The sequence below is a fragment of the Corvus cornix genome, chromosome Z (genome assembly GCF_000738735.6).
Source record: "Corvus cornix cornix isolate S_Up_H32 chromosome Z, ASM73873v5, whole genome shotgun sequence".
Classification (NCBI taxonomy): domain Eukaryota; kingdom Metazoa; phylum Chordata; class Aves; order Passeriformes; family Corvidae; genus Corvus; species Corvus cornix.
Genome location: NC_046357.1, coordinates 2,453,253 through 2,478,135, shown reverse-complemented (window position 1 = coordinate 2,478,135; position 24,883 = coordinate 2,453,253). Strand labels below are relative to the sequence as shown.

The following is a 24,883-nucleotide window of genomic DNA, read 5'->3' as shown; positions in this document are numbered from 1 at the left end:
AGGGCAGCCAGCCTCCTCCTCGTGATGTAATCTGACCAAGATGAAATATTCCTTGCAATTGCAAATTGGGCAGTTATTGTGAGTTACAGCATATGAACAAGACATACCAGACAGGGATCTAAGGAAAAGGATTGCTTTCACCATCTGGTATTGCTTCCTTAGCTGTGACCTCTCTCAAGTACTTGTGGGGAAACTAGGATACTGGCCTGAATAAACTGGCCAGTTAGATCAATATGAAGAACACTTTCTGGTGCTTTCTGGCAGATAGCTAAAGGATGAGGTTTGCTTTATACATGTTGTGTTGGTCAGTCTATTGACTGAGGCAAAGGTAACAAATGGGAAGATTTGTATTTCAGACATTTTTGTGTGTAGTTATAATATGCCCAGCCATGCTGTGTTGATAGAATGCGAAAAGAGGTTGGGTGTGTGTTTTTTACCCCATTTATCTTGTGCTGTGTTTTGTGTCTCACTTATGCCAAGAGGCAGTGTTGCACTCAACTGCTTCTGCATCATTCCTGCTAGAACTTCTTTATAAACTATGGTGCTCAAAGTGAAGCAGCTGTGCTTGCTGGAAATCCATGAATGTCTGAGTGGATGTGCTAAACAGATTAGATGACAGAAATTCAGGTGAAATGATCTTTTTTTTAAGGACTATGACAGAAAGGTGTCATTATTCTTTGAGAGTTGATTACTAACCCTTGAATACCTTTGGAAAACATTAGCCAAGAGGGTATGCAAGAACCAAAGGATGCACTGACTTGTTAATTATCTTAGTGTAATTGTTGTTAAATGTTACAGAATAATGAAAGCCAATGGCATCTGCACTGTTAATGGTATTATTCTGTTACCATTATTTAAGGGGAAAAAGCAAGAATAGTCAACCTCTGCAGAAGAGAGGGGCCTTGAAAGCATATAATATTAACAACTGTGCTATCTTTCTGGTTTGTGTTTCAAGAAAATAAATATTCCTCTGTGCTTTTCTGGTTTTGCTGGGTTTTAATCAGGTGTCTGAGATTACCAAACCAGAAAGACCTCACTAAAGATGTATATGAATAATGTGAGCCATGTTTTCATATATTGTACTTTTAAAATTGCTTTTCAAGCTCTTAAACTAGCTAAGAGTTTACCAGGGTTTGCATTTGCGAAGGAATACAATGCTTACAGTCCTTCAGTTCTGTTAGTGACTTTTTGTTTGGAAGTCTTTCCAGATGAGAAATTTTCTTTAACAGAAGTTGTGTCAACATAGGCAGCATCTGCCAGAATTTTCAGGTAAATCTACATTTAGCTTTTGTAGTACAATAAGCCTTCTTTTTAACTTCTGCTTCCTTCCTCAACTCTGTGTTGGTGAGATGAAATCTAAGAAATGCAAAATTAAGAGCAAACAGATGTTTTGATCGAAGTTGAAGTCAGCTTTTACTTGCAAGGCTTTATCTAGTTAAATTGCTGCAGTTTTTTACCCGCAGATGCATGAAGCAGATCCCGCAAAAACTGTAAGACTGCAACAGTGAGAAAAATTTGGTCCTGTACTCTGGATTCATCTCTCTTTTTCAGTAAATCACAATTTTTTACACTTCTGTCTGGATCAGGCAAAATGTATAGGAGAAGAATTTTCAAACTCAGGCTATAGCTCAATCTCAGTTTAGAATAATTTACCTTTTATGTAATGTGAGGTGCTTGCATGAGTCAGCTCAGGAAAGATTTATCATGGTCACAAAAGAGCCCTTAGATGCAATTGTTTAAGTGCCCATACCTGACTGCCAGTCCCACTCAGTTTCGTTTTAGACAAGACAAGCTGTTAGTCTTAACTTCTGCAGGTAAAATGAACTAAATGCCCAACTGTTATGTTTCACAAAGTAGTGTTTAGTGACAGACTACTCCTTTGCATGTGGAGGAAAAGACAAACAAAATAAGGCCTTTGTTGTGGACTTCTGTTCACCTCAGCATTAAAATTGGCCTTATGGAAGTAGTGTGTAAAATTTGTATTGCAATTTTGATGGAGGCATGCCTTCACCTCCAGAGCTTGTTCTTTTGCTGTTTTGTTTACAGAAATACTTCTGGTGCCATCCTGATTAAGTGGAGTTGGCTGTCCTCCTCAACGTGTTAATGCTGTCTCCTATTCTTTGTGCCTTCAATGAAAATATAACAATTTTATAGAACAACAGATAGTACTTTGGTGTTACATGTGCATGTGCTTACATAGCTAACAGAATGGAGCACTAAACTAAAGGTTAGTATGCACAAAGTTAAACCCTTGAACATCATTTAATGCTTAACTTAAACTGTACGTATCTGGTGTGCACACAGTCACAGTTAACCCGTCAGATATTTTCTATCTCCATTAGAAACAGAACTTTTCAGCAACTGAGGAAGTATTATGTACAAAAGATATTTTTATCACAGGATTTTTATGAGAACAGATCTTGGTTTGAGAGGTGCTGAGCAATGGGAATAGGGAGCTGCCTGTTCTTGGTAGCAGGGGGAGAGCCAGGAACCTGTGTCTGTACTATCCCATACTCTGTTACTCTCATGTTGAATTTTTGTTCTTAAAAGGTTGTCTCCAAACTCACAATGAAAAGGCATGGGCAGCTTCACCGGATAGTTTGAGTGTCAGAGTTGTTTGATTGTTGGACAGTTGATTCTTCTACTGTGTTTTTCAGTTTTGAGAATATCTTCAAAAATTGATGTTTTGCTTGTGTATCTGAGTAAAATGTGAAAAACCTGTCTGAAAGTGCTGTTCAGAGTTGGGCACCCAGCTGATCTTTATGCCCTTGCACATCTTGCATTCACCCATTGTGGTCAGCGAGCCTGAATTTAACTTCTTAGATTTCATTCTTTCTCTTTCTTTTGGGAGGTAGGAGAATATAGAATTACCGAGATTGCTTACAGGATACTTGCTGGGACCTCAAGTTAATATTCAGAATCTAGGTGTCTGTTATGTTTTAAAAATTCAAATGCATAGTTCTGTTTATCCTTTAGGTTTGTTTTCAGTGTCTTAAATGAAGGCTCCAGGTAATACATAACATAAATTTAAAATACCTTTAGTAGAAATATGTAGGAGACATAAGAGATGTAATTGAGAATTTAATTATTCTTTTTTAATGTGTGGTTGAAAGAGCAGTCAGGTTCACCAAATCCAGTTCAGCAGTTTCCATAACTAGAAGATTTCCCTCTGTGTCTGAAACCTCGTACCTGTGAGCTCACTAATTTCTTCCAAAATTAAGCCAAGGACCCAAAAAGCAGCAGCTCATCTGGTCCTGTATTTTGACTCATCTGTAGAAATTGCACAGAGCAGGTCCAGAGCTCTGGCAAAAAATAAAATAATGTGGTTGACTTTATTATATTGTGTACAGGAAACGTAGGTGGGTGAGATAAAAGATTCTAGCTCCTAAAGTACTAAAAATAAGTACTTGCACTTTGCTTTTCCTGGTCTTGTATAGAGCATTGAAAAATTGCTAATCCTCATGAAACAATTCACAGTATTTGTTTTTTAGAATTGTAATCTCAGAATAAGAGAGAGTACATAAAAGAGGAATATAATTCAATTATACCGAAAATCCCACATAGCAGCACTGATCTAAAACTGTATAAAGTGTTGTGTAGTCATTTACTTTTAAATGATGCTACCTGTAATGCTGAAATTAATACACTTTTCTGCAATTTCTAGGTTTGGCTCTCACCCTTAATATAAACTATAAATGATTTCCCTTTAAAATTCAGGTGCAGATGTGACAGAGAACTGAATGATGACTTCTCCTTTTGTATTAACCTTTGTGTTACATGAATGTATTTGTTCTCAAAAGCCTTGGCCATTAATTTTCTCCATTAAAGGAGAAGCGCCTATTTTTCATTCAGCAGTTTGCTGTTCTATTACTGCAGAAACTGTTTACCACGGAAAGGGATAATGTGACTTAAAGAAGATGGCTCAATCCTATTTGGCACTATCGGAGGGGGTGGCGGATGTTGGACATTTGCCGAGAGAAACTGTGTTAAGCATCGCGTCTGTTTTGCGCGGTGGGCTGGCGTAGCCAGGGGGACCACTCCATCCTCTGAGGTGCAGCGTGTGTGTGTCTGTGTGTGTGTGTGCGTGTGCCGGCGCAGTGGTTGCTGCTGCGGAATTCCGGGGATGAATTACTTGATGTGCACAACTGAAGGTGCCGTTCGCTCCACTAAAGCGGTGCGGCGTGTGCTGCCACTAACCTGAGAGAGGCAGCCTGCAGCTCTTCGTGACAGCTCGAGGTGGAAGGACCCCAGCTTGCGGTCCTCCCCCCCCTCTCCCAAGGGATCCTTAGTCCATTCCTTTATAGTGGTTCATTTGGCTCTCTGTCATCGCCAGAATGCTGCCCGTGAATGTGTGTCATGATTTCAATAGAGTGTGGTAACACATAACAGCAATGAAAGCCCAGCGGGAGAGGCTACAAATTCCAGGGCTGACCTTGGAGTAAGTATTGTCTGTCTTTAATATCTTAATGGTTTCTGCATGATGCTGGCTTTTGTGCAGTCAGGAGCTTTTAACATACGTTTGTGCTGACAGCCTGGGAGCACTGCAGCTCCAGGTTGAAGGAACATGTTTTCAATGCATTGCAGTTGGTTTCAGCAAATGTGTGAGCCTGGAGCCAGGATATTGCAGTGTGTTTGGAAAAAAAGCCTTTCTGCATATTTAAAGTTACTGAATCTCAGTGCATGAAGCATCCTGTCAGTTTGTAGGGGAAGAATCTGTCAGTAGGCCATGGTGTCTGTCTTTCTCTTCAGCTCTCTGTTGCTTTTTGTTTATCCTGGTGCTGCCTTTTAGAAAGGCCTCTTTCTGTGCTGAATAATAGAGAGCACTGCAAGAAATTGAAGCATTATAAAAATGCTGTTTGTGAAAATTCATCAGGAGCAAGGCGTATTTTACATACGTAACTGCACTAATGACCTGTATTGACATTCTGGAGGATTCCTGATAGTTTCTGCAGTAAGTATGTTTACCTAATTTAGCAATGTGTTTACTTGTACTTGCTTAAAACTGATTAACTAATTTGTGTGCTTTCAGCTATTTAGAGAGTAGCTAAATGAAAACGTGTAATTTTGATGTATAGTGATAGTAAGTATAGGCTTTTCTTCATAAATGCCAGCATATGTTTATCCAAGATATGTTAATCAAAGCCAAGTTTTTATTTCTATACATACATACATACATACCTACCTGTAGTCTACACTAACATGTCAGGTATGTATGTATGCATGTTACAGCCACCATGGGAACTTGCTAATTTTACCTAGGTAAATTGATACAGTTACGTCAGATCCTTTAGTATTCCCTGGGACTGCCCCATTCTTGCTGGATTAAAAAAAAAATCCAACAAAACCCTGAATGCTGCAGATGCATGCGGTAAAGTTATTTAGCTCTGAAAGGTATTACCTCAGCATTTGCCATGTGTTAAAGACAGGGCTGTAGGTAAGTGTGCAGCGTAGCAAATAATTTATTCTAATAATCAAATGAAGGTGACAGAGCACTTTATTCCAAGGAACAAATGTAGATGTCATACTGGTTCCCCAGAACTACATTTGTGAAATGTCTCAGAAATTCTGCATTTCAGTCAGGCATCCTCTGGTAAGAGCAGTGTGTGTTAGCTGTGGGCAGGCTAACCTCTAGATATTTTTCTGAAAAAAACAGCATTGCTAATTTCTCATGAGTTTTGGAGGAGGGGTCTTATCAGAGATCTCATTAAAATGGTTTCCATGAATAATTGATAATTATACTTTTTTTGAGATGTGGCAATTTAAATATTTTAAAATCAATCTTCACTGAATTATGTAATCATCATGTGAGAATAACATCACTAGCTGCAAAGGACGAAAAAGGATTCATGTTTTTTTAACGTGTGTGTGTGCTTTTGTAATATGAGGTAATTGTTTACTTCTTCCTCCTTTTTCACACTAACCCAACATAATTACACTTGCTTTGCCATATTTTTAAAATATTTAAAACTTACAAAATTAATAGTTACATTTTAAATTTAATATTGATCATTGTTTTGCTGAAATGTTGTCTGGATATATTTACTTTTTCCATATATTAGAATTTCTTTTGCCATCACCCTTGCTACTTTTTGAACTTGATTTACTTGTAGAGAAAAGAAAATATCATACTTTGGTTGCTGGCACATAATGATTTCCATAGAGTCATTCTCTCATGATTTGCCAGAGTTGAGTCAATGCAGACTTAAGTCATGTCTCCCAAATTGTTAATTGCAAACATTTAAAGAAGAGCGTATCTGGGGGGAAAAAAATCCAATTTGTTCCTTGCACCCTGAGTCTCATGAATTTTCTTTCAGTAAAGTTTAAATGTTGGGACTAGAATTATGTTGTCTCCCTGAGAAACAAGTACAGTCTGTCTACTTTATATTCATTACTTGCAAAAAGCTGTTTGAAAGAATATTAAATCCAAAATAAAGCATTCCAAATTTAGTAAGTGTAAGAAGTAAGGCTGCCTGTCATGCACTGTGATAATTTGTTTTAACAGGTTTTTGTAGGTCTTAAAAAAGCAAAGCTGAAGAGCAAGTTCTGTAGAAGAACTGAATTGACACACCAGTATCATCGCTTGGTAGGAATTTTTAGATCCGTAGTACTAGCACATCTGATACTGGATGCCCTCAGAGTCTGTGCTATTACTGAGACTCTGATGTGTTACAGTAGTGAAAATGAGGAAGAATATGAGTAGCTACTAGCCAGTGCAAGACTTCCACTTGCTGTTTGTGAGTCATCCACTAGAGGAAGGGCGATGTCCTTTCCCATCGGGTATCTGTAGGGTTTGTTCACAGCAGAGTGAATTAGGGATCTCAGTATGGGGTTTGAAGTTAATATATTCTTCTTACTCAATTCCAGAGTTGCTTTCTTCATCTACTTTTAACTATTCTGGCTTTAGGAGATTTCTTGTCCCCAGTTGTTACTTGGTAGCAGTCCCCTTGCTCTCTCTTTGCTGCAGCCCATGGCTTTTGGCTAGCTGGTGCCAGTTCTCTTCTTCCTCCACCTGGACTATCTTTGGATCAGTTCCAGCTTCCCCTTGCTTCTGGTCCTGATGGAAGCTGGCGGTGGTCTGCATCACCTGCCTCTGTCCACATCTTACCTTGCAGTGCTCCCTGGAACAGCAGTGCAAACACTGACGGTGCAGCACAGGATCGTTTCCCAGCCTACAGTCAGTGAGGGCCAAACTGACACATGGACAAAAGGGGGACAACTGGGGACAAACTACCAGCTCTGCTGCACCAGACCAACCGGCAGTGGAGATGGAAAGATAGTGCAGATAAAGCGTAGAAGTACAAAAACACTTTTTGTAAGTCTGTACTTTACCGATCGTACAGAAACAGTGATCCTTCCAGTGCATGTTGTGGCAGGTTAGTGCAGTGTAGTACAGATTGCCTCAGTGGAACAGCAGAAATCTGTTCGTCCACACCTTTTTTTGCAGGCCTGCATGGGCTGACTGGTATTAACCTGGGTTCAGTTTAGCCATTTTCAGAGTGATATATTGAGCCATTGGCTCTTAATGGATCTTTTCAGCTTAAAGGTACAGGCGTGCTAGCACAGGTAGTCTGCAGCTGAAAACAAACTAGTGTGTTCTCAGCTACTGGTGGTGCTCTTCTGTGTGCCTAATTCAGAGATCATGAAGGCACAGCCAGCAGCCAGAGGAATTCACCCGTACGCAGTAGCCTTGTCAGAAATTACCAGCAGGCGCATCCTTGTCTCAGTGTGCATGTTCCCTGCCAAACTTTGTGCCCTCTCCAAGGCATCTCAAAAAGGAAAAGTTGCGAAAATGTGCAATCCCAAAACTGTATTCCTAATCTCTTCTAGAAGCAGTAGTGCTCTCCTGCTGAAATGTTCGGAAAAAACCTGAATCTGGTACCCACCTTGAAAGATTTTGAAGGCAATGTATTAAAATTTGGCAGTGTTACGCAGTTGAAAATATGAACTGGACCTAGCTGTGCTTAGCATATTGGCCATCTGCATCTCCACAAGACAGGAGTGCTAGCATTGGCTGGCTGCAAGGGTCTGGTACAAAGCAGAACAAATCTTTATGAAGATGAGCTGAAAAAAGTTCCCCACAAGCTTCTGCCGTGCTCAGTCTGCACAGGGTATTTTTTGTTTTTGACAGGTAGCTAAGGAAATTGCAGTGAGAGGTATGCTATAAGCATGCTTTTTAAAAGAAGCTTTTGTGCGAGTTTTATGGGGAAATGTGCATATGATAGCATGAGTATATTTTAAAATAGCATCTCTGAAGTCTGGCAGTGGCCAGCTGTTTTATTGAGAAACCTTTTGAGTGGAGATGCACTTGAGGCAACTTCTTGAAGACACCTTTGAAGTCAAATGCTCAAGTAAGGGTTTTATGGATGAATCGTTTATATCCATATTTGATTACGTAGAAGAAGAACTTGGCATTTGTGAGGAAACATTTCATAATGAAATTGCTGCTAACTGGAGCGCTTGTAATTTTTAGTAAGTGTGCGAATTTTAGGCTCTCAGACCGGAAATTTTTTATTAAAATTTTCATATTGCTGATGAAGTTTATCATCCATTTTAGTTTTCCTTTTGTTTTAATAAATCTTATTTGCATATACAAAACTTAAACCCCTCTCCCCCCCCAGATTTTTTAAGAGGAAAAAAGCACCCCAGTTACATATTCTGTTTGGTTACATGTCTAAAACAAGTTACCATTTTTCACCACTCTTGGGACTTTGTACACAAGTATTGTTCCTGGAGGAGGTCTAATGTAGTCAAGCATATACATCAACACCAGTTCTCATATTTATTTTTATTTATATCAATTTCATCTTAAGTCAAAACCTGTGTGGCTACTGTCAATCACTTCATTCAGGAGGATGGTCATGTTTTGGTTCTAACCAAAACTTCTTTCATAATTCCTACACTAAAACATGCGATTCTTGCTAAACCTTCTGTTCACTAGAGATGACATTATTTTAACTTGCAGTCTCACCCCAAGGAGCCTGAGCCCAACCCCAACAAGCCCCTGCAGTCCATGCAGTCCTCTGTTCGCTTTTCATTTTTGGAGGTAAGCAAGTAAACTTCCATTGTTGATGTTTTCTTCTGCATCCAAAACCTAATGATCAAAACATATTGCAAAAGGAAAATTGAAAAAAAAAATTAAGTATGTCTCTGCAATCCAAAATACATTTTACTTGACCAGCTGCTGTTCTGAAGGTAAGTATTTTATGGAAAAGAACCCAGGATAGTCCATATTTTGAGACCTAGTACAGAGACTTGAGATATTGATGTGTAATTCTGTGTTGCTTTGACTGCTTAGGAGTGTATCTGAAATTTTATAGTTTGCTTCCTGTGATCATACCTCAGATTGCATTCTGTTGTGTGAGAAGTTTAAGGTGAGTTCAGAAGTGAGGGTGATTCATGAAACACGTCGTTATTTTTTGCTTAACTGAGGGTTAATAGTGTGCTTAGTGAGTTGAGTGATTCAGAAGATTGGTAGGACTGTTTTGTCCTCAGGACTAGGAGGATTTTAAGCTATACTTCTATTTCAGTAATGTTCTAGATAAGCCCTTACAGCTACATAAAACATCCTTTTCACCCACTTCTTTCTTCTCCCAAGTTTTTTCATAAGTTTTTTTTGGTACTTGTCAGAAAGGTTGTTACCTTCACGAGATCAGAAAATCATTAAGTGATAAAAAATACTTTGTAATCCTTCCTTTTATGTAAAATTTTAATAAATAGTAATTGATGGATATTTCTGATACAGAAAGACTTTTTTTTCTTCCTTATTTTCTTTTTTATGCAGAAAGTTAAATTCCTTGTCAGGGATCTCATAGGTGTCAGTCACTGAGATTCTGCTCCATAGGGAAAGTAGTTTTTAAGATGAGTTACTAATAAATTATCAATGCTTCATGGATTAAAAAAAAAGAAAATCAAACCACTTCTAATTTTGGTCAGAGGTCTCACTTGTTACTGTGAGAATTAAGAACTACCATGTTGATAAGTGACATAATAAAATAGATTTGTGCTTTTTTGGTGCCACCTCTTGAACATGGTGTGGCAGAGGAGAGAATTGCTTGGATGTGGTAATCTGCTTCAGTGTACTTTAAAGTTAAAACCAAATTAATAGGTGAGAGCCCTTCTATCAAGGCTTTACTTGACACTGAAAAATGGAGCAGTAACTTAAAGTTTTGCTATGTGTTTCTGAAGAAATATTGTAGTTTTTTATATATTTTGTTTTATTAGGGAAGAGATGGTATGAGAATTCTTTATTTGTGCAATTTTCAATATGATTTCAATAGACACACTTTTTTCCTCAGTGAAAACACTTTCATGGTGTTTGTTTAATAAATTATCAGCAAAATGAGTATATTCTGTGGAGTTTATTTTGCTGGTATAGAATGCTTGGTAAAATTAGCATTTTCTATTTGAGTCTTTATTTTATACAGCCAGAACAAATCACTTCCCTTTGTGGTTAAGAAAGTGCTCTTTTTCAAAATTTCAGTTTTGTGGAATCAAAAAGCAGTATACAAATTTTATATTTTGTATGACCTGGATGACCTGCTGAACAGCTTCTGCAGATGCATGGATGTGCTGCTGTGCAAACTGTGCTATAGACATAGCCCTCAGTGCTTTTAGAGCTCAGACCTTGTTTACCCCTCTGGGGTGTAGAGACTCCAGCCGTGCCAAGTTTGAACTTTTCATCCTATGATGGAGGATGTTGGGAGCAGAATTTTCAGATGCTTTTTGGAGAAATAGAGTGGAAATTATTGATACTGCCTAATGTGAAGCCTCATCCTGTGATATGGCTGAAAAACGTCAAAGTTCATAGGGATTTCTCTTAGGTTCTTTTGTCCTGAAATTTATGTAAGGCTCTGCCAGAATGGTTACTTTTTCCCTGGAATGGAAATGTTTAATGTTTGATTAAATCTGAAATGGAATGCTGTATGTATCTATAGCTGTAGAGGACTGCTGGTGTATTGAACATCAAATGTTTTAGTTATTAGTTACTGTTCAAGCTTGACCTAGCTTAGTGGAAAGAAGAAATGTGTTGGTTTGTAGGATATATAAATAATTAGCACTTCCTGTTCCATTAGCTCAGAGTACTCCCATATGTGGGAGGAGAGGAATTACTTCAGTGGCACTATTTTTGCTTATATTCAGAAATGTTAGCATGGGAACCTTACCAGAATGAATGGATAGGGTTTTCCTGTGGTATTTCTCTCTTTCTCTCTAACATGCTGGCTCATCTCCCTCATGGCCTTTGACTTGCACAGCTGCTCCTTAGGCGGTTGTTCCTGTTGAAGCTCTGCTTATAGCAGTTGTCACATACAGTAGTAGTCTAAAGGGAACCTTTTGCCAGCTAGATAATGAAGATCTTTTCAAAATAAACAGTAACATCCTGTGAATGGAAATACCTGCCTGCTGGTACAGTGTGAAGCTATCCATACTTTACTTCTGAGAGAGGGTGGGGGATGAAGAGGTATTTCAAATCTCAGGAGGATATATTTTTATCTTCTCTTTGAGTCACCTGAACACTTCAAACTGCTGTTGGGGGAAAAAGTACGTGCAATTTTTGTACTAATAATTATAACCAGCAGATTTGCAGGGAAAGGGAGAAGATGGAGATAATGTAAATAACTGAGCACAGCTACTGAGATATTTAAGATCCTCATGCTTCTAATATAATTTTAGTGTTTTTCTTTGCTGTGGATAATTTGGAGTCCTTTGTCACAGTAATGGGGAGTGGGGTGGGGAAAGTATTTGAAAAAGACTAGGAGGAAACACGAAGTGCTAGAAGTTGTAGTAGCTTCTAATAAGAGCAATAAGGAAAATGGAAATGGTTAATTAAAAATATATAGAACAGCATGCATTTGAACTTGAAGAGTAGAGAATGGTGGTTGTCAACAAAAAAATCTTTTTACTCAACCTTTTGCTTTACTGATGTCACTGATACTAGGCTGGGGGAAAAAAAATCTCTAAGCCAGTTGATAGAAAGCTCTTAGTTTCTACAAAAAAAGAAAAGATTGTAGTGAATTTTCCAGAAAGGCTTTACTCAGGAGCGTGAGGATTGCACACGTGTCAGGCACTGTACAGACACAAATGTTACTACCTGGCTAAGACTGATGAATGGGTTGACAGGATTCATTCTGAAGCTTGGAAAATGAAAGTGGCAAGCAAAAAAAGCCCATATACTTTTTTTTTTTAACGGTTAAATTTTTTTATCAACTATTTCAGGAAAAATTTCAGGAGGAAAATCCAGTTCACCTCACCGTATCTACAGCTGAGTTGGCAGGAAGGCAAATGAGGATTATTATCTCTACCTTTCAGTAATGTAATCTGCTCTTTTGGAAGTTTGTGAGGATGCCACTGTAAACACTGCATTTTACATGGGGTCATGTTGTCAAATGATTACGTATGTGTTACTAAGAGCAGCAATTAGAAGTATAACTGGCATGGATTAAACCTCATCTTATGGCACTGAATTGTAAGAAAAGCAAATGTCAGTGTCACAGATAGCTTAGCCACTTGTTGGTATTTAGTATTAAGTTTTTATATCTGGAAATTGTCAAAAAATGTTGACACTTGCATTTTCTTTAAATGTAAACCAAATCTATAATATGAATGAGTAATCATTACCAAACAAAGGGAGAGTGAGACTTTTAAATATAATTTTACACAAATAAAAAATTCAAATATTTAATTTTATATGAAACTTTATTTAAACTGTCTAAATTCATATACCAAATTGTTGAATACAGAGATAAAAATCTAGTCAGTGTGCTCCTATTTGTCCACTTTCTCTGTCTGCATCCCCTTTTTTTCCCCATGACATTCTGCATCCCAGAATCACATAAAGACAAAAAGCTTAAAGTAGCTGCTTTCTAACAACTCTATTGGTCTGTATTATGAAACCATGAATGAAATGGATGGCTTCTGTAGAAAAATGAACAGTAAAGTTTCTAGTGACTTTTTTATTGTTGTTTTGAAAGTCAGCTTGTTTAAAGAGCTTTTAAATGTCTTCTAGCTCTGTATGATGCTGTGTGGGCATGTGGGGAATATACACCCATGTGAAAGATGTAATGGACAGTAGGAACTGTTCACTGTTCGGTTTATTACTGAAGGCAATAGTTTGTTTTTAAACTTAGCAATATTCCTGTGAGGAAAGTGGCGTGGACAGTGTTGGTGTGTTCTGCTGCCTGTGCAGGCTGGCTGGGCTGGGGCACTTGGGGTGGCTGTGAAGCTGTTGGGGCAGAACTGCCTCAGGGACTTGCACACCGACGACTCGCAGACCAGTGACCAAAGGCCCTGCAAGTACTCTCCTTGACCCTGTTGCCACAACCATGTTCCTGCCCTCTTCTCTGTTAGCTCCTGTGATTGTGTGGCTGCACCAAGCTGAATCTCCACCGGGAGTGAGAGCAGGCCAGTCTTAGGAGCGAGGAGGGAGTGGGGGAGCATTTTTCAGCATGGGGGATGCAGTGGCAGTGTGTACTTGGCAGCACTAGCTGCCCACTCAGACCTGAGCAACAGCCAAGGTGACAGCTGTTAAACACACTGGTTAATGATTAAATCTGGTGCAAGTATACAGTCTAGGTAGACAGGGAATACTGCAGAAAAAAAGTGCTAGTATTCACTCCCTGATGAGGAGGGACTTGTGCAGGACATCATGACATGGTTCTCTCAAGGTAGAGCAAAATTGTCATAGAGGAGATAGCTATTGAATTTGGACTTTTCTGGTCTCAGAGTAGTTTTACTTCTATGTAATTTTCCTATGGAGCTGCTACTTCTTGGATTCATAAGGTTTTGTAAGAAACACGTGAGGAGGACACGTCAGAGGATGCCTCCTTTCCCTCCTTTCCTCAGTGACATAGCTGCCATACCCAGGCATTCTCAAGCAGACATTTTTCTTTAAAATTTATTTACACTTTTGTTTTCTGATACCAGTACAAAGTACACTGACCTTAAGGTTATGCTGAAAGATGAAGCTGTTGATTTGTTGTCCTGAAAGGGGAAGGTCTTGGGAAGGGCTGATGTGGATGAGGTAAAGAATCACCTGGCTCCATTTCTTTCTCAAATTTTTCTTTAAAATGAGGAAAACCTGCTGTTTCATCTCTCAGGGTAATCTGATTAGTATTCATGAATGTCAGCCATGAAGCACGAGTTCCTCCAGGTGAAATAGATTAATCTTTGGCTTTGTCCTCCAAAAGTAGTTTGTCTCCTCTGAAGTTACTTTTACATCCTTGCTGTTCTCTTAACTCTTTTTGGGACTACTTATTTAACCTTACAAAACACTTTCTCAGCTATTTCCTGTACTCTCCCATATTAAGACTGTGACAGGTCAAAGGGAGAGCTGTTTCCATTGGAACTTGAAAATGGGAAATGAGAAACAATTTCCTTGCATGTGTAATTTTTTTTGTGATGTAGAAGTGAGTTTTGAGGATTGGTTAAGTAAAAGCAGCCCCTTACTCAGCGCGTGATCTCTTTTGCACTCAAGTGTGCTATTCTAGCTTCAGCTTTTGAAATACTCTAAATAAAGTATTCTGTTTTCTGAGCTCTTTAGAGTCATAGCAGAGGAGATTTTTGCTTGTGAGTCATCAGTATTTTGCTGAGTGCTAGTCTGGTACATGTGCATAAGCCTGTTAGTGTCTTAATGGCATTGCACCATGGTAGATGGGTCCAGCTGAGAACTGCAGGAGCTGCACAGCTGTCATCCGTGAGCATGGGGTCCCTGGAGGATCTTCACTACAGGTTTTCATCCAAGAGGGGATATAGGGATGCGAATTTCTGATTCCATGTGGTTTTTTTGGGCTGGTGCTAAAGAAGGTGTGGTTTTACTTGCCCCACACTGATCCAAAATCAGAGAGGCTAAGGCTGTATTGCTAAGATAATGTTTTGTAAAGCTTCTGGAGTATCAAACTTGATTTCTCGTATCATAAAGATTAGGCTTTAAGTACATTTTTAAAGGCTCCCTGGACAAACTGAATTCTTCTATATTACTTTGTCTTAATTCACATAGCTTTTCAATTTAATTTGTGGCTTGTACTATTAGATATTGTTCTGCAGAAAGATTTAGGTATATATTTTTTAGATCAAGTAAAGCAAGAACAGGAACTTCCCTCTAACTTACAGGGACAGATGACAGAATTCTAGAAGGCTTACCAGAAACAGAGATCTTTGCTTTAATCCTGTGTTGGTTTTTTTGTTGTTTGTTTGTTTTGGGGGTTTTTTTGTGGTTTGTTTTTTTTTTTTAATTTTTTTTTTTTTTTAGTTCATGTTTAAGGTGCATCTTAAGAAATCAAAGAAGTTCTTGTGACAGTTATTTTTTGTGGTAGACTGAAAGCTACAGACACAGAGCTCATCTGAATAATTTTAAATGCCAGTTTGTTGATCCTTCTCTCCCTAAACTCTCATAAAAATCATCCCGAAGTACTTGTGTGCTAGTTTTATTAAATCTTCTGGCCTTTTAGGTTGTATTTGGTGTTTACTCTTGAATGTTAAATTTTAAATTTAGTATGTTAGGCCTTTAAAGCATTTTGAGGAAGTATGAACAACATACAACATGAATTTGAATTTGAAAATTACAGTAATTGTGGAGTGGTGCTGTAACAGGAGAATGCTGAATCTGAAGACAGTTATTATTTTTTATTCAAAATACTGTTTGAAAAAGTGTCTTTCTTACAGTTTTGAAGGCTATGCAGCCATAGGAATGACCTGAATGGAGATTTCTTGAACTGCTTTACTACTTTCTAATACTTTCTAAAACAGAACTAAAATATTCTAGAAGTATTTCCCACTGAGATATTCCCTCATAATAATGCTTACTTTTGCCATAATTTGATGTGCTGCTCAGATTACTTAGTAAAGTGTTCATTGGCTAATTCATGAATGTTTTCGCCATACAAGTCTTAAAGAAAAATGACCTGGTATAGCCCCATTTTGAAATCAAAACCTGACATTACTCTGTAGATTTTTTTCCCCACATTTTTTAATTAAGAAAACCTCACAGCTTAAGTTGTTAATACTTACAAAAAATATACCACACCTAAATCAGAAATTGTGGGAAAGGAAGGAGGATGACAGGGAGTTCTATTTGGGGCCACCCAGAGACCTGGTGAGTTGAGTGCTGCACACTATGGTATTAGGAAATCACTGCAATTCAAGGAGGTGGTTAAAATTTGAACAATTGATCCACATTTTATATACAGAAATAACTCTTAAGATGGGTCTTGAAATGTGCTGGAAAATGGACAGTCTGGTCTCCTCCTATGCTGTCATACTACTGAGTTGCATGTCCATGCAAGTGACCTGCTAGCAGCCATCATAAGTCACTGTGGGACTGTTCTGTTGACCTCTTTGCTTTGCCTGTCAGGTGACGTATCTATTAGTAATGACTGAAGTGTGCTGAGCCTCACCTGGCCTCAGCCTGCATGTAAATTCAGACTTTTGTAGTATGGCTTCATGATTGGCTTAATCTGGTTTGATAAGAATGCTTTTAGTACACCTTGAATTCAAGGTCTACTTACTGTCCAAGATGTGACTGTCTGTAATGTGTTGCCAATCACATAGTTCTTGCAGATATGGAGAAACTGCTAGGTTAACCTGCCCGTTGTCCTATATTTTTCTTTGAAAGTTTAGTCTGATAGGGATGCCAGTGGTTCACTTCCAGGGGAAGAATTTCCTATGGTAATTCCACTGATGTTATCCCAAAATCACAAATTCTGCAGCCTTTTTGCAGCGCAGTGACAAATTTCAGCTGGTCCTTGTGTGAGTTGCCAGAGAAAAAGTTCTGCAGCTATATTCTTGAGATGGAAGTTTTCAACCTTGCTCAGTGCCAACGCTGCGGCATTATGTTGCATCTGCATCATTTTATCGCACCTTGATAAAAATAGATAGAGAACAGAAACCAGCGCTGTGTGCATCAGCCTTCCCTACACACTACTCCAGCAGAGAAAATGCTTTGAAAAACTGCCTTCATCATGTTTTAGAAGTTATAGACTGGTTGCTGTAGTTTTGTTGGCAAGTACATAGAAACACATGCTGTTGAGTTCGGGAAGGCTGATAATGCTGTGTAACTTCCCCAGCTGATAAAACCTAGAAATACTTCCAAAAGTTGATGTAGTACCTGAGAGAAGGGGATCATGGCAAGTGCTGTTGTACGTATTTATCAGCTGAAGCCAGTCTTTCATTGTGAGCAGCCTGGCATGTTCTTCCTTTCACCTTCACCTTCATTCTGCTGTTTCTTTGCCAAGAGAACATTTAGGCTCTCCAGATGCAGTCTGCCACTGGACTGATGAAATCTGCTCCTCTTGTGTGTATGTAGAAGTGTGCAAGTGTGGATGCTGAGGAACAGCAGCATAGAGAATAGGCTGAGATAATCCGTTGTCAACATTCAGCATGGTTATTACTTAATTTTGCAGAATTGCATTGTTGCATAATTTTTAAAAGAACCAAGCCATCTACCAGGAAAAAGCAAAATACTGAGATAAATGAGTATGGTGATTTAAAAGAAACAAACTATATACATTTGCATAGTTCAGGCATATTAAAATTCATGTTAAGCCATGTCCAGATGTAACTGGAGATGGTCAAAGGAGAGGCTGATTGAATGGTGAAGGGGTTTTGAGATAGGTTTGGGGGTTTTTTATTGGTGGTGTATATTTGCAGTGCTAAATGCTTATAAATCTCTTTTGTATCAGGATATTGATATTTCCATAAACTTTTATACTCTGTAGTTACATGAATGGAATAATAAGGTGGTCTGGTATCAGAGAAATTAGGACACTTAGTGGTTTGAACTGTTATTTGAAAGCTAAACAGTTGTCACCTCATTGCTACTATGATAAGAGTTTTTCAGGATGCTGGAGGCCTAGAACAGCTAATGTGGGTTATGCTGATCCTCTGCTTCTTCAAAAGTTTTGACAGTCTTGGTGACAATTCAGGTGCTTGTTAGAGAGAGCTGATGTGGACTCTCAGTCCTACAAAATGAAACCAAAATGTGTTTGCCTGTCTTAGGAAGTGGAGGGTGAAATTCTGTGACTTATCGTGGTTTCCTCCCTGACTCCTGTCATTCTCCCTGATGTACATATCAGAGAGATTTAAGACTGTTTCTTGACTCATCTGAATCCCTTTCAACTTATACCTCTGTGGTCTTTGCTTATAGGTAGGTAGGAATTGTATAAATCATTAAGTACCTATGATTCTGTAGAGTGGTCAGCCCGAAGAAGATTTCCCTATTACTGTCTACTTCTTTCTTCCCTCCTTTTTTTTAGTATCTGAACATTTGATGCAGGTGTTTCTGTAATTATCTTCACAGCCCTCCCAAGAAGTAGAAATACCTTTGCTTTACAGGTGGAGACCTGAAGTGCAAACAGATTAAATAACTAGATGACATCAGGTCTTAGACCCTGAAGCACCTTAGCCATGAGGTAATTTTTAGTATTTTGTCCTTAATTTTGAGAATTTTCTGTCATATTTTGATAAGCATAACTAATTAAAATAATCTTTTCTAGTCTTGCAATTGTAAATGCTTGCTTTTAATTTTGTTTCTGTAAAGTTACCTTCTTTGTATGTAGTTAATTCTACTCCTTCCAGTGGTCTGTTTGGCAGCCATATCATCTGCATGTCTGATAGTTAACTGTTTAGTAAACCACACAGACATAAGAGTATGTGCTGAGTGTAATTATGGTTGTTCAGAAATTCAGATTTAAACTGGGGGTGTGTGCTGAAGCACACCTATGATTGTTTATTATTTAGCCTTTTGAGGAGGAGAGCGTTAAGGGTGACCTGTAAAATGTTTTAGGGATATTATCAACTTGCAGTGCTGTGTGCTCAGGTCATTGTTTGAAATACCAAGGGTAGCGTTAATGGGCGATCTGCATAATATTTTTCTAAAGATAATGTTTTCCCTTTAAACTTCCTGTGTACCTGAGTTCCAATTTGCCAGCTTGCACTGCATGGGGTGCTCCATCTCACACCGTTCTGCTGACAACAGATCCATCACATGGATTAACTGAAGCATGAAGCCAGATGAGTGCAGGGAAAGCTCAGGAAATGCAAGTACTTGGGTGTATATATATGGCAAAGCTCTGAATTCTTGGCACCTGATTTTTATTCACTGTCATTTAAGTAATGACTTTAAAGAAAATTGTGTGTTTAAAATACATGAAGTAAACAGAGTACTTGCCAGTTCTGGGGAGGAGCCTGTAATGTCCTTGCTCTGACAGAGACCTATAATGGGTCTGTAACTATAGACTTGTGCTGATTGGGTAATTAATTTAGGAAATTCAGTGTGTAAATATTACAGCTTATGAAGTTTTCTGTCTCACTGAAGACAGCATTTATAATGAATAAGTGCTTTTCAATTCTGTATCACAGGATTTGATCTGTTTAGACTTTGATTTACAGACTTGAGACCTTCACCGTGCTGACCTCCATTAAACCTCCCCTGTACCCCAAAAAGTATTTTAAGAATGAGGAAGGTTACAAATCATGATGACATCTTTCCCAAACCTATCAGGATTAAAAGCTATCAAACAGAACTTGAGCTTGATTTCTTTACCTAGTTCATTTGACAAAAAACAGAGAATCCGTGAAGTCTGTTACTCAAATCTATGAGTATGGCACTGGGATGTTCTGGGGCAGAGTTGAACTAAAGAAAATGGCTCTGTATGAGGGGTAGCATTCCTCTCAGACGAGTATGTTGTTTGGGATTCTTCAAACCAGAGTGCTGTGGTGACAGGACAAAATGCTCCACTTAACTGCCTTTTGAGGATTGTGGGTTTTGGACTCCGTTTTCCATAATTAGAAAGTTATTAAAATGAAACAGACTCAGATAAACTTAAAAATGCTGAACAGTCTTTTTTTGTACATATGTGTTCCAAACTCCATTTTATATAGTCTGTTTCCTTTAATGAAAAGTCAGATATGAATATTTTCATCTTTAAAAAGTAGAGAAAGATTGTATGCTGTAAGTCTGTTTTATACAGACTATCAGATTTATGCCATTACAAAATGTTAAAAACACAATTACTAACTTTGCAGTGTAGAAACCATAAAAAGCTTCTCTTAAAAAAAATGTTTTCTACAATTGAATTAATAAATATTTTTTTCTCAAAAAATACGGTTTAGTTGACTGCAGCTGTGATGTGGAATGGATGGCAATATCTAAGTACGTAATTATTTTAGAAGAATGATAGTATCCACAATTTCTTAAGACATTTTTTAGGAATTGCGCCTTGACCCTTAATAATGCTGTTTGCCACATAGGTTATGGCTGTTGATTTAAAAAGATGCTTGATAAAATATGGCTGCGTGTGTGACATCAGGAGGACGTCTAAGTGTGTACAGTGGTCTAAACCAGTGCAATGAAATAAGTGATGATTGTTTCACATGAATGCCCAGAACTGGAAAACTTCATTATGGCTTTTTAGATATCTGTTGGATAACGGGTACCTTCACATTTATATCAGTGGTACTGCAGTCACAAAAAAGGTTAATTAATGATTTGAAAAAAGATGTGATCCTCTTAGGATGCTGTTAAGTGCTGGCAAAAAGGTACTTGAAGAACAAACAAAGGAGGATAGAGTAATACTAATACTTTGTAATACGGTATTCCTTTTCCCACCCCCTGGCATTTGTGGTAATGAAGTCAAGGTCCAAGCATCATGGTATCTGGAAAATTACAACATTTTTATTAGATGTTTTCTGACTCTCTCTGGACTTGCTTACCACATAAAGCAGCACTTCTGAAATGTAGTAATGCTGCTCTACTTGCCAAGATAAATGAAAATTCAGTGATAAAAATGGGAAATGGTTCTTTCATACTTTCTCATTAGTTGGTTTGCTAAACTAGCTCAGAAGGAGAAGCTAATCTCTAGGCCAGAGTAAATAGGCAGCACAGTTGTTAGCATGGTTGGCTCATTCCACTACAGACAGCAAAATGCTAGATTAAAAATAGTGTTGCCTGATGTGAATTCTGATGCCTGATGCAGATGGATAGACAATGTATTTAACTTCCAAATATATTGTGCATAATTTTAGAGTCTTTCAGAAATGGGGGGAGGTGCTGGGGCCATTGCTTTTCCTAAATGTGTTTATATTAGATGAGCTATAATAAACTAGAGCAGTGGGAGATTTTTTTGTATTTTGCACGTTACTTCAAAACTTGTTAAAGTATTAGTGTTTATGTGTATTTATAAACATAGCTAAGAAAATTTAGACATTTGGCAGACATACATTGTACACCCACAAAATATTCTTCCGTACTGTGATTTCTTCAACTTATTTTTACACTGAACATCCCACAGTGAAATCCTGTGCAGCCGCTAGAAGGTAATACACATCAACGTCTGCCACTAGGGGGAGCAAGATTTCAATTATTGTAATTAAATGTGGTAATAATAATTAATTAGTACATCTTAAGGACTGAATATACCAGTGAGATCTTTTAGTTTGACAACCTTTATAAAATAGGCTGTAGACTTTGTCAAGAGCTTTGGGGTTTTTTACCCATCCTCTAGTGCTTGTTTGAAGTGTGATTATTTTTTTAGTTAGAAAGGCATATGACATACAAAATTTACAGTGATGGAAAATCCCTGTGTTAAAATGGATAAGAGAAAAGAATTTAAAACTGTTTTTTTGTCTGACTCCTGCAGATGGAACCCCTAACTTTGTGTGTGAGGGGAAGACATGATGGAGTTTGCTATTCTTACACTCTGTTTCCTCATGAAAATCTCTTCCTGCTGGGGAAACGCATACTGAATGTCCAAGGTTCTCCGATAGACTCGACCAAGTGAAATAAATGAGTTTTTTTCAAGCTGCACAATGTAATTCAGATTATAATTTTTTTTTCCTTGAACTCCTCATGACTTTTTTGCAGCCTTTGGGAAATGCCACGAGTAGCTGCATTTTAGTCCTCAGTGCTCAGTTGTGTCATCTCCTTGATCCCATGAGAGATTTTCCTGCTTGTAGAACTGAGGGACATTTATTCTTTCATCTATACATCACATAAAAAGCTCTTACTTAGCTATTTATCTATGATAGTACCTAAATTGTTTGCCTGATAATCTGCCTTCCAGATTCTGCGATATGTATGTATTTTATGACTGGGGGGTGTTTTTGTCCTTTGATATGACTTCTTGGCTAGCAAGACTATAATGCATGTTGTTCAAATAAGGCTGCTTTATCCAATGATAAATTAGCTTGTTCCTGTGGTTACTTACCTCTTATGTCTTGTTTGTTAGAAAGGGTATCATATTTCTTTCCACCTCATTGATAGCAGTATTTACTTGTGTTAAATGAAAAACATAATCCTGTATGATCTACTAGAAATGTTTAATGTGCAGTTACGTTTTCAAATCTATAGGTGAGTTTTAATGTTGCCCTAATGCATAAATTTTTCTGCTGTAATAGTGAACCTATTACAACATTGTTAGGAGACAGGTGGAATATTTTACAAATGTCTCGATGTATTGTCAGCTGAGATGGTTATTGACCGGACTTGAAATCTCTCTTGAAACACTTTTTGGGCAGACTGTTTCATGTGACACTAAGTAAGTTACCATACCTCAACTCAGTACTGGCAGCAGCAATATCCTGTTTGTCCTTATAAAGGAGTGTTATGACAGCTTAGTTCAACCGTTGTAAAACTTCCAGCTATTCCAAGACACTTTGAAAATAGCAACAATTGAATGAGCAGCTTCACCGGTTCCTTTGTTACTCATTGGATAATAATTGTCTGACTAAAAAGACTCAACAAAACAAACTCCTCTCAAGGGATGAGTTAGCTCAGTTCTAATTTATTGTTCTTCCAAGATGTTGGTGAAATGAGAAGCATTTCTGTGTTGCTAAAAGATGCGATTTCATAATCTTCCTAGCCCATGAAAACAGAGAAGGTGCCTTAAGGCAACATTTTTTCTTTCCTGGTTCACAAATTTACTCATCTTTTTCAGTATGAGGTCTATGCTTTTAAGATTTTACTAGTCTTGGTATCTCTAAGGAACTTATTATTGTCTGTATTGCTGCTGGTGAACTGCATTCAATGTCCATCTTCCTATAAAACTGGTGAGACTTGAGCATTCTGTAATGCCCTTGGGCAGTGACTTTCAATATTTTAATATTTTTTTAAAAATTCCAGTGTTTATTAATGTAATTATCAGCATGAAGATGGTAGATTAGATAACTTTTGTATTGGAATATTATGTGCAAAATATTGATTTAGCATTGGTATGGCATTGTGGTTTTTAAAGATGCACTTTCAACTTCCTTAAGTAGTATTTCATGGTGGTACTTAAAATCAGTAATGAGTGTTACACAATTAAAAAGTTACTGGTGAAGAATTTTTATTGATGTTAATTACTGAAGTAAATGTTGACATTTTGAATTTTTTTTTCTCTCATATTGAATGAGGCTTTTCTAAGGATGCCTTTTGTACGTTTGTTTTTGGAAATGTAATCTTCAAAGCAAGGGTAGATCAGGCACCTTTTCTGACTTGAGTGATGTGATGTTTTTTATCTTCAAGTGAATATAAAAGAGAAAACTTAATGATCCTTATAACTTGTTTTGTTATGTGCTAGCTTATGTAACTCTTCGTGATAAATAAAAGTCATTACCCAAGTTCTACAGTAAAGCATCTCCTAAGAGATGAAGTTTGAGTTGCTTGTTGTTTTGCAAGTGGCTGTATAGACAATAACTTAAGCAACATATGCTGTTAAGGATGTTTGCAGGTTCTTAACTTTGTTATTTTATTTCTTTTTGACAACTGCAGAATTCTGTTTTAGTTGGATACTGGGGTAAAGTTGCTGAACATATCAATAACATTTTGTTGCAGGAAAACTGTAGGTAATTGTCAACTATGCATTTATCAGTATGACATAGATCTGTTCCTAATAATTTCAGATTTTGATACTTTTAAGACATTATCATCTTTATTAATTTTTTTTTGCCTTTTGTACATGGCAGAGGTAAGTAAATTGCAGTGCCTGAAGGAACACGACAAAATACATCTGTTGAACCTGTGTTTTAAAGGTTGAGCAGCATTATCAGTATCGATAGTCAAAGAGGCTTCAATTTTATGGACAGACACTGCAAAAGAAGTGGTCCTGCTGCCCCTGCCTCTCTGCATGACCTGTCTGCATCCCTCATACTGGGTCTGGTCCTGGGATGTCCTTCCTTGAGCTGATTGAGCTCACTAAATGGGGAGAGAAGATGTCCTCTTAGCATCTATGTAGTACTAATAAGATGCAAAACTTCACTCTCCCTTGAGGTGTTTGCTTTGAAATCAGGCATTTCTGTGTCATGGAAAGTCACAAACTGCAGACACCGCTTTGGAAACTATGTTGTTTATTGACAGGCATTGCAAAGTCTTCACCACCATTTACATGTTGTGCTCTTAAAGGATAAAGCCTATGCTTTGCTTTATGAAACATGTAATTTTTCTAGGGTTGTTGTGGGACAATGATGGACTTCTTAGAGCTACCCCCTTCATTTTCATGCCTTTGTCAAAGTCTCTGTAGTGCCTTAATATGTGTATGTCCAGCAAGCACTTCAGAAAAATAATTATTCGAGTCTCCTTGCTTTCAAGCCCATGCTACAAACAGCATGACTGATTAGCAGGACTGTGCGTACTTGTAATTGTGCACAGAAAGCCAAGGTGAAGTTATGTTTGGATCTACAGGTCATGGAATTTGGGGAGCTATTGCTTGTGAATAGTCTGTGCAGGATCTAGAGACAGAATTGCAAGGGATTTGACCATCAAACCACTGTTTGAAGTGAACAGTGTTCACCATTAATTGTTATTATGTGTCCTGGTTCTGGCCAGGGTTAAATTTTGCAGTAGCCAGAAGGGGGCATGGCTAGGACGTGGAGGTTATTCTATGCCATCTCATGTGACTTTCTGGGGATGGGGGAA

The 24,883-nt window shown here is 37.9% G+C and overlaps 1 protein-coding gene across 6 annotated transcripts in view; it reads left to right on the top strand.

The window, feature by feature from the left end:
* Positions 1–24,883, top strand: part of MAST4 (microtubule associated serine/threonine kinase family member 4) — a 286,598-nt gene that overhangs the window by 151,942 nt on the left and 109,773 nt on the right. The window contains exon 1 of one of the 6 annotated variants that reach the window (XM_010395358.4): positions 4,148–4,438. The exons of the other annotated variants lie outside the window; for them this stretch is intronic. Within the exon in view, the coding sequence (XP_010393660.1) occupies positions 4,392–4,438 (47 nt within the window). The 5' untranslated portion in view covers positions 4,148–4,391. Of the gene's footprint in view, positions 1–4,147; positions 4,439–24,883 lie in introns of those variants that run through there. 6 annotated transcript variants of the gene reach the window in all.